At 35.7% G+C, this 10,550-nt stretch overlaps 2 protein-coding genes across 3 annotated transcripts in view; one reads left to right on the forward strand and one right to left on the reverse strand.

Annotated features, from left to right (window-relative positions):
* LOC136341604 (follicle-stimulating hormone receptor-like) overlaps positions 1–4,576 on the reverse strand; it is a 28,973-nt gene extending 24,397 nt beyond the window's left edge. For both annotated transcript variants that reach the window (XM_066286751.1, XM_066286750.1), the window contains exon 1: positions 4,408–4,576. In XM_066286751.1, the coding sequence (XP_066142848.1) occupies positions 4,408–4,430 (23 nt within the window). In that variant the 5' untranslated portion in view covers positions 4,431–4,576. The remainder of the gene's footprint in view (positions 1–4,407) is intronic.
* Positions 4,577–8,698: 4,122 nt separating this feature from the next.
* Positions 8,699–10,479, forward strand: LOC136341620 (dual specificity protein phosphatase 23-like). The gene is made up of 3 exons (XM_066286781.1): positions 8,699–9,017; positions 9,682–9,845; positions 9,963–10,479. Exons 1-3 carry the CDS (start codon positions 8,891–8,893, stop codon positions 10,164–10,166), a joined length of 495 nt encoding a protein of 164 aa, XP_066142878.1. The 5' UTR covers positions 8,699–8,890; the 3' UTR covers positions 10,167–10,479.
* Positions 10,480–10,550: the final 71 nt, after the last annotated feature.

Here is a 10,550-nt window from a genome sequence, read left to right on the forward strand (position 1 = left end):
GTTGAGAACATTATTTTTGATCCGACTTTCGCCTAACGTTTAACGTGGATAAAATTCTGTCAGAAGCTATTACTGCGGCTCCATTTGTCACTTAACGACGAAATACCTGATTGTTTTTGTAGTTTTAGTGGCGAATGAAATAAACAAAAATAACACCGGCCTTGTGTTAGACATTTATTATTTGTTTGATTAATGCCACTGAAATTTGAATTTCAAAACCTCGGCATCCACATGTAGAGTGTAATCCAGGGAATGAGAATTTGGGTTTATTTAAGCCTAATGAAACATGGATTTCAACTCCAATCAAATTAAACTAATTTCAAATTCGATTTTTGTACGCGTGTTAATAATATTTTGCCAAATTCTGTTAAAAAGCTTCAATTATAGCGCAAATTGTCGGTCAAATAAAGCGTTATCAACCCACGCATATTGACAATAAAATCTCCCATTATCTCAATCAACAATCTAATAATTCATTGACAAGCTTTGTTACTACAATTGCGTTATTGTTGACAGACATTTTTTGATCTGCTACATCTCATCTACGAAATTATTAACGTTTCTAATCAAACCGAGCAAACCCAATTTAATCCGACTTTGAATAATAATTATTATTATTCGAGGGCTCGATTGCCTTTAGGGCATTAGCAAGGGGTTACGTTTGAGTTATGCCCTGTGCGGTTGGCATCTAAAGTTTATCAGTAATAAGGAATCGGAGTGTTATTTCAGATGCAATTTCTGTTAGTGGCAGATTTCAATTGTGCGAAAACCTAATCTTTTATTAAATAAATTAAGCTTTTCTCATACTGAAAAACGAAAGAATAACAGACCGTTATATTCCAGCGAATTTCCATTTGAACGAACCGTTCCGGGGAGTTGCGGGATTTTAGTTTCAAATTTAAATTCCCAACATCAGCATTATTCATGGCGAAAATATGAGGATGCATATGTACGGCTAGTTTAACTGAAAAAGCCAGCTTTTACGTTTGTATGTTGGCGGCAAAAAGTACCGTTTTTCCGCTCAGTTTCAAACTTTCCGAAACAAATCTCTTAGCAATTCCTAAACCAGACAATTTAAGTCGAGTCGAGTTTTTATTAAGAAAGACAGATCTTCGTTGAGCTCTTAAGCTCTTTAAGGGTTGGTTGGTGAATTTTTCTGATAAAGTTCTCACTTTCCAGCATTCTCGCTGGCTTAAACCTATTTCACAAAAAAGTGAGCAACTATCTTGGGAGTAGTTTGTAGGGTCAGGATCAGTAAAAAGGGTTTACCCTCATTAACTGCAGAAATTGTTTAATTAGACGAATGAATGTCGTTCTTTCGCTCTATTGCACTTTCACTCTATGGATATGCTCATTTTCCGTTCAACTAGTTTCTGAAACTTGCGAGTTTTATCAAGTTAATGCTTTAACGATTTCTTTCCTCTATTTTTATATTTTAACAAACGACATCCTTAACCTTTGTCGCCTTTTGTGACTAAGTGTAAAAGCGCGGTTGTGACGCGTCCAAGACCTGCATTGGGGCTCAAAAAATGACTCATGTGGTACCTTTGCGGCTCCTAAACCCCAATGTACCACATACATATCCACCATTCGCCCACTAGTCAAGACCAACACAGAATTCTGAATTATTTTCTCCGGCAAGGCAATTTTTGACAAAATGGCGAATAATGTTCATTCTTTGTTGGGAACGTTTTCGGCTGGTTCAGCTTAGGGGTAAATTTCTTTGTTGGGCATAGCTAAGTGCCTTGTATTGTTCGATTGGCTTTGTGTTGGGTTTATTCAACCCGGTTACTCAAGAATTCATAAATGATAATAACAATGAAATGCACAGAACCTTTTCAGTATTTTGGATAAGAGGCTTACTGCAGAATCAGAAATCCTTTTAAAGCTGTTTACAGATTTCCCATCTTGACGTTGCCATTACTGAATCCATGCTAAACTAAGTGCTTAATGTACTATGCAAACAACTCAAAATTGATCTCTGATTTTGCCTCCGGGTGTTCCTGCATAGTTGGATCTTATGGACGTTTTTGGAAAAGTGCGTGTTTAGTGTTCCTAAAATTGCTCTCATCACTCAATGGAAATTACTACCCGACACAAAGATCTAATTTAGGTGTATAGTTTTGTTGTTCATTTACTTGTCAGCATTTCCACTCGCGTTTCTACGAAAGTGTAAACCAAATAGCATTTTAATTGCGAAACGATCTGCTCCCTCATTTTTCTTTCTACCCTTCATTTGCAAGCAACTCTTGAACGCATCAGGGACTGGAAATTAAAGCCTGTCGCGTGACGATCTATAATCCTGAAATGTTCATCCTTCCAGAGATTTAATGCAGTTCTAGGATGTTTACAATACAGAGGAAAATGACATTCTCGGCAGGTTTGTATTAAATTACATGGGATGTTATTTTTCTGTTTCCGAGCTTCATGGAGAGTGAAACTAGGACTTCGAGGCGCGATTTTAATTATCTTTCAGAAAAGAGAAACAGGTATTAACTTCCGTTAGACAGAAACTGTTTATCCGACTTCCTGTAGGAAAAATAACTCTAAAGACTGATTTAACGCTATGTAAAAGACGAAAGTGTGTTGGATTTAGCCTGTTACTTAATAGGTTTTAGCCAGTAATTACCCCAGCACTTTTTCCCCCTTGGCCGAAAAGCAACTTTCAAACAGTCAATTAATCCTCATTTCTCCAGTTTTTCACGGTTTTCTGTAAAACGTGCAAGACGTCTTAGAAAAATGTGTAACTTGTCGTATTTCTTGCAACGTCAAATTTTCCAGGAACATGAAACGTGACGCAACTTAAAGGTTTCTCCATTTTAATTTAATCTATTATTTCCAACGTTCATCTCGGAATTCCAATTATTACCGTTTCCACGCAATTGTGCGCTCTGACCGAATATTTGGGAATGAATCCCGGGAAAAAGGTAAAAAGGCGGAAGGGGTGTGCAATTAAATGGAAATGTCGGTGTGATTAATGGTCGATGGGGTTTCGAAGTGAAAGGGTGTGATATGGATGATTCCGGGTGATGGAACGACACAAAGATTTCGGCATTACAGGGGAAAGTCGCGAGAAAACATCTTTAGTGACTTCACGAATGTTGTTTGGGCGTCCAAAAGGGGAAAATTTGGAAGGACGTTAGCTGCGCAAATAAATGCCTTCCACCGATAAATCTCTGCGTGTAAAATTCCCATTCGAATCACCATAACACGCAATGGAAAGCAGCTCGAAAAGTAGTTAGAAAATAGTTTACTTTAAAAGTAGACCTTCCGCACCAATCGATTTTTAGACCACTTGAAAGGCCTTTGAGGAGACAAGCTTTTCAATAATAATCGCCTCTTAAGTGGGGCTTGCCGCGTAAATCCTTAAGTAGGCCTTCAGCATCAACACTTTCGTGCCGGCTCAAGAGAAGACACTTGAAAATGGCTTCAAGAAGGAAGAAATTATTGCAACACAAGTAGGCCTTCGGCATCAATGCATTTTTTTAATGAAAAATCAATTTTGGTAATCAGGGAAACTACGCCTGAAAACGCTTCATGGAAGGATTTTTTTTGTATTCACCGCCGTAAAATGGAGCCTTTGTAACCATAATTTTTAGTGTGAAATTCAAAGCAACTGCTGTGCATACAAAACAAACTTTGAAATGTAATTGCAAAGAAACTTTGCTTTATACAATAACGTAAAATTTTATTACGTTCTTCCATTTATTTTAGCCTCGTAATGTTGCTGATTAATTCCAAATTGGCAAGAATATTGTACAATCTTTACAGCACACTTCAAGTAATCATGATGCCAAAATCCAGCGGCGTAGGGAAGTAGGTTTTTTTTCAAACCGGAGAACTTTTTAGAACAATTTCTTCAATATCCTAAATTATCCGCCTGAGTTGCGAATTGAATTTTTCTTCCAATTTCTGCATAAGATCTTCGTACTTTTAGTAAAACGTCATTGAGAAATCCACAGTTTTCTTGGTAAAATGCATTCGTCAAATTCAATCATTTCATTGAAGAACTTGTTAAGTGGCAGATCAGTCAACTCAACTTTATTGCTTCGAGACGTTCGTAATATACTGTACGCACGCAACTGCAATAGCGATTTTATTTATGTATTTTATAAATCGTTGTCTGTAGATATCACGATTAAGTACTAGAACTATACTAAATGTTTCGAAATAGAAATTAGTTAATAATGCACGAATTCTGTTCAAATTGACGTTGCATATTACAAAAAAAAATGTGGTTTTTGCACGGCTGAAAAATATTAATCCAGCGATAATTTCCATGATATCTGAGTAAAATAAATAATGCAAATGAAGTCTGCCTAAGGGCAGTGTCGAAAAACTATTTTTGCGCAGGAAGTTTGCATAATAGAAGTGAATAATAATTGACTTCATCAAAATTGTACTTACACAGCAACGCTCCAGAAATGCATTTTCGCTTTTTACGTGATAAAATTGTTCAATCACAAATTAAGAAATCAGTTCGGAAAAGTTTAATTTTCTGCGCTCTTTAGGGAAAACACTACTTGTTGCCGGGTTTTTGTTGAGCGTTTTTCCTGAAAAGATCGTCTTTCCAGTCTCCGCGTCACAGCTATACTGAAAGCAACTTCGCGGAATTATCCCGGAATCCTCCGGATTCCGGGAGTTTTGCCGGAGCACGCGTTAGTTTAGTTCATTATCCCTGAAATTTAATTCGAAATAAATATTTCTTTGGTGATAGAAGAGAGGAGAATCTTTTCATCGGATGATATGGGGAATCGGGGCGTTACAGGTAATAGAAGTTGTGATTAAGAAGAGCGAACGCGACGCCCTTTTCTACCGAAAATGGAATTTTAGTGAAGACCAAAAGGGAAAATTTACTACGTGGCTAAACTGTCTTTGGCAATTTCGGGAAGTTGCCTCTTTGTGGTGCATTCTGAGGTGGGGTTCTAATTAAGATTAAAAGGGGGCAAAGTGATGAAATTGGTACTTTCCATTACGTCCAAAAAGTTTCTTTTATAATTTTTCATAATATAAAGTGAATTCCGGCTCTGAACACTTAATACACAGAACAAGAATTAATGCATTTTGCCCTCAGGAGTCAACACCAATGCCAGGGCACTTCATTTAAACCAATTACGAATCTTTATATTAAAAACAATTTATCTTAATTACAGTAAAAGCAACTGCGTACCACACCAGCACTAGAAGAAAAAAATAAAACCTGAAATAATGATTTTGGAAAACTGTTGGGTCCTCATCTATTACAGCACGCTATTGAGTAATTTAAGCAGGTCCACATGAATTTTGGCTGCACTAACTCGTCTTTGCGTATTACAGTGTTTGAGAACCGAGCAAGTTCCCAAAACTATTTTTGCTGTTTTTATTTTTCATCTGGACCTCGTTTGGTACACCACTGCATTTACTGTAATTAAATGCATTTTATTATTATAAAGAAACTTCTGAAGGGAGTTTTTGCAATTATCAGTAATATACGGCCTTTTACAGTCTAGCAATTTTACACCCAATTTTTGGATTTATTTCTTCGCTTTCTACTTCTTTCGTTGTTTTTCCATTCGAAGTTGGGAACATTTTTCACTTTTTTCAGCCCGGCACCGATAATTTTATAAAAATTTTGAAATATGCGCCACGAATATCCATGAAAATCAGGAGCGTACTTTATATTTCACGATGAAATATAACGAATTTTCACAATTTTGGGTAATAAGTGACAATCTCTCCCCTTGACATTTTCACATTTTTAACCGTTTTAGGTAGCATAATTTTTTTGGTTATTGTTGACTCTTGCTTGAAAATTGGGTTCTGTACCCCTCTGTCTTTATTAAGTTCCAATATATGTCTTTCAGATTACAGAAAACCTTTATAGCGGATAATGTACAAGCAGCCATAACCGTATCACACTATTCCGAGACCGCACAACAGTCCAAAATTATTTCTGTCATTTATCCATGTATCTTTAAAATCTGTCTAGCACGCCTCTAGGGCCTGGGGACACCACAGAGCGGCCTTGCTACACAGCTTCGTACATGTTCGCCACCATATCTCATTCATGCCATAGAGATACGAAAATTAGAAATAGGACTGTATATGACAAAGACTATGCTGCATATACATAGATTATGTAGGCATTTTTCATGCTACATATATAAAGATCATATAAAATATATATGGGTCGGTGGAACGAGCTTTTAATAAAAGTTTGGGTACCCCATTTAATTTTAGAGTCGTGAAACTTAATTAAGTATTAACATGTATAGCCGGAAAGTGGCATTTGATATTCCATAAACAGTTAAAAGCCGAACAAAAGCCTGCAAGTTTAGCTATATCGTAAAATTCGTACCAAACTTGCTTGGATAAAGTCATTTTATTGACGGAAATTTCCTGAAAGTGTATGGAAAAAAATAACTAAATGATACTAATCTTCAGTTTTTCGTTTTCCGTTTAATTGTGCTGAAAGCTCAGATAAATTTGTTTTTATAAGTTAAATTTGTTTGCCAGTCGCATGCAAAAGTTATGAAAACTGGATTATCTCCGTTTGAAATCGCATCAGTATGACGCGGTCACGTTCACCATTTTCTCCAAGGGCAGTTGCTTGACGAATGGTGTTCCAGTAAACGACTATCATTCACCATTTTGTCAGAAAATTAATTTGACCAGTCTGAAGTAATAAAATATCGAATAAAATTATGTGAAACGGCATCTATCTGTCGCGCGATATTCTCCATTTTATCAAACTTTCATTATCCCATCTGCCTAACAAATAAATATGAATAAAATTACAGGAGCCGGCATTCACGATTTTGTCAAAAATTTCATTTCCTTTCGTCTGAAGTCATCGGAACCATTTTATTAAATTGGTAAATTGTGTTATTAGGAAGTAAATGTGGATATTTTTGTGCTTAGCCCAAAGATTGAAGGTCGAAGTTAAACTAAGGTTAGCAACTAGGAGCAGCAGAATGAAGGCTTTTTACTTCGAACAACACATAGTATTTTTTTCAAGCGAATTATCAAAGAACCTGAATCGACATTAACCTCGCGGCTTTAAACACTGCGTCGATAGCACCTATTTATTGCGTTTTGCTATTTTTAGTTTATATCATGAGCCATTAAACATTTTGTTAAATACCTTAAATGTGCACTTCAAGGCCGCTTGAAAAAATCTTATTTCTCTCGCGCTGTCCACTATTTTTGAGTAGGCATCTAATAAATAAAATAGAAATCTATGTAAATTATACAAATAAATAAAATCTAACTTCCTCAAAGTTCAACAATCTCCTACTTTTAAATTATTATGCTAGCAAAAATATACATGTGCCCTCCCATTTCGCAGTATTTCCCTAATGACAATTTTTAAATGACACATTAAAGCTTTCTCCAACAGTGAGTACTTTCGCACTCATTTGCTTCCAAAGGTGCCATATAATTATAATCATAAATACCCCCAAGACCCGTTGTAAAAGCGTCGGCATTAAGGCGCGAATGTCTAAAATGGCCTATATAAACCACGAGCGAAAGCGATAGCTGAAAAGCAGTTCGTTTGACGCTAATGGGCCCTATTCCTCATTATGCCTTTCATATGGTATAAAGCCCGTTTTCGAAACATATAACGAAATACCACTGCATAATCCTATACGGTCTGGAAAATTCATAATTCGGTGAAGAATTTAATAAATAAATGTTGAGACTTGCTAAACCCTTATTAAAATAACATTGACGTTCCTGACAGAATTTTGAAGTTATGTAATTTGTCAAATGTCGAAACCAAAAAAACATTCTGCGAAAGGCCAGAATGGAAGCGCTGGTATTTTGAATGGAAACAAATGTATTTATTTGACGTTTCAGATTTTGGATTAGCGCGACATCACTCGGACGTTTTTTAAAATAGGGATGGAGATTTAATTTAGTTGCAAATTAAAGCTCTTCTCGCGCTCACTCTCTGCTCGTCTGTCCAATTTTCAACATAAATATTGACTTTAATGATGGTGCATGTGACGAACTTGTTTATTGTACGTATAATATAATCAAGTATTATATGTATAGGATATACAATATGTCGTCGATGTGTTGCATAATTAATTATCGACCTATTTGCTCCAATATATAGGAAATTTGCATGTTGAAATAAGGCTTTTGTGGGCTAAGAAACCGTGCACGAGTTCTTAATAATAACTCGTTAGTGATCAGAAGTGTTTAAAATCGATTATTCAGAGAACAAAATTCACACTATAGTTACACAGCACAGGAGTTCTGGATAATTAATTAGTAGTAATTGAACCTGAACCATCTCAGTTAATTTACATGTTAAAAAACTTATTTCACTCTAAACAATATTCATTTTCATATGGGTGATGACAATGCCGTGATGGGTGAGATCATTAGCGTGATTTACACGACATTATTGTAAGCGGGTGAAGAATAATTACACTTCTTGTAATGTTGCATAATAAATATATCTTTTTTTAATATTAACATATTTTCCTCTTCCAAACACGAGATGGCACTGTCCTGACCGGACAAACGGTTCAGTTGTGAGATGGCAGTGGTGGCGTGTCACAGGCCAATGTTGCCAGGCCTACTAACTTTAAGCGTATTTAGTGCAGAATTACATAAATATGAAGTGTTATGACCTATCGATGCAACACATCAACCTCATCGTTGTCTTTTTCTCTTCGTCTTTTTCTCAGAAAAAATAATTTCTTACTCTTTCTTTTTCAAACAGTATCACTCCATTAAAACTGGCATCAAGAGATTTATTTTAAGGCCGACCCACCTCAATTATTTGCATTTCGAACCTCAGACGTAACTCATAATACGATGAGTAACAGATCACATAAAACCATAAACTTCGTAGTTATACACAATAATTTTCATTATAACTTCGGAAATCCAAGTTATGACTCCCGATACTTGTAGTGGCAAACACGAGGCCCCTTGGAATTTTTCCTGGATAGTGCCAGGCTGCTTGGCAGGCAGTTCCTGTCCGCACACAATAGCAAATTTACAGTTCAATAGAAAAGAAGGTAAGTAGCTTTGGAAGTGGCGATATCTGGAGATATTCCTGTTAAAAATATCGGTTAAATTTTGTTTTTCTTTTCTGAGTACAGCGCGAAAGTAAAGAGTATGGAGGTAACAACAAGTTATATATATTTGATATCCACAAATATCTGTAATGCTTAGATCCTGTAACTATTTTCATTCGTTGTTAATTATCGATTGCCGTAATTTTAATGCAAAACAATGAGAGTTGCGCAAAAAATATCTGATGATGACGGTCGAAAATCGAAACGTTGGTTTTCAAGTATGATGAGTATATTATCGGCAAATTATAGATGACGAAGAGTTGCAATTATAAAGTGTCAACTAAAACGAAGTTTTTTTCAAAATTTCTATTTTTTTCGAATATCTCTGAACATATAATCAGAATTTTTCAAATGTTAAAACGGCATATTCTTGAACCTCAAACTGTGCACATTTGCTTCAAATCATAATTGACTTTGAAAAACGAACACCTTGTAGATCGTACGTTACAGAAACGCATATCAATGTATGAACTCCTCACAGACAAAAGCAAATGTAACAGAAGAGTCTTCAATAATTCCATTGAAATCCATATATTCTTGCTTGTTTTGAATCTACTCAATTTACGCTCCTATTCCCTTAACTTAATAAAATTCTTCTTTCAAGGTATTAGTCACTTAATAACCTTATCACCTGAATATAAACCACCAGAGACGGATTTTCCTGGATTAACTTGGCACTACATTCCCACGAATGAGTTCGAGGCTCCAACGATGGAAGATATGAAAAAGTTCATAGAAATATGTAAAATTTGTATTGAGAAGAAAGAGGTATGTGTTAAACAAAGTGTAAAAAACACCGTGAGGGCTAGGCAATTACGGGCAGGTACTACATCCAAATTCCTATAAATTTAGCGACCGAATATCTTTTTTTTCTCCATTATTTAGGCTATTGCCATACACTGTAGAGCCGGTCGAGGTAGAACAGGCACAATGGCAGCAGTTTATCTAGTACATTTCCACGACATGTCTCCTGATTCGGCCATTTCGAAAGTTCGCATGTTGAGGCCCGGATCGGTCGAAACGTACGAACAGGAAAAAGCAGTAGCAGCGTATAGGGATTATTTGCGATCTGCTGCCAATAAAATTTAATGAAAAATTATGGATAATATGGAGCTGTAATACTCTCAAATGTCACACTTCAAAGCTTTTCTCATTCGTAGATGAGTGGAAATTGAACGAGTTTAGGCAAAAAGGCAAAGAAATTTGAATAAATTACAAATTTTTTTCCTATAACGACCACTTTATTCCGACGATATTACATAAAATATCAGCATCTACAATATACGAATTTCAATAAATTAAAACAGTTTAATTATATACAATTTATGTACAATTACTATCAGATTTTAAGGAGTTGGCGAGTAAATATAGTATTTAAACAATAAATAAAAATAACTGTCACCTTAGCGCCGTTGTCGTTAACCAAATAAATAACTTTAAAATACGGCAAGTACCCGCAGTTTGTATAATTGC

Source organism: Euwallacea fornicatus, chromosome 10, assembly GCF_040115645.1.
Source record: "Euwallacea fornicatus isolate EFF26 chromosome 10, ASM4011564v1, whole genome shotgun sequence".
Lineage (NCBI taxonomy): Eukaryota > Metazoa > Arthropoda > Insecta > Coleoptera > Curculionidae > Euwallacea > Euwallacea fornicatus.

What these genes read in the sequence shown, in the direction of transcription:
- LOC136341620 (XM_066286781.1), top strand. Translation starts at nt 8,891, where the DNA reads ATGACTCCCGATACTTGTAGTGGCAAACACGAGGCCCCTTGGAATTTT. An exon ending in ACAGTTCAATAGAAAAGAAG is followed by an intron (nt 9,018 to 9,681) that starts GTAAGTAGCTTT and finishes TCTTCTTTCAAG; the next exon opens with GTATTAGTCACTTAATAACC. An exon ending in TTTGTATTGAGAAGAAAGAG is followed by an intron (nt 9,846 to 9,962) that starts GTATGTGTTAAA and finishes TCCATTATTTAG; the next exon opens with GCTATTGCCATACACTGTAG.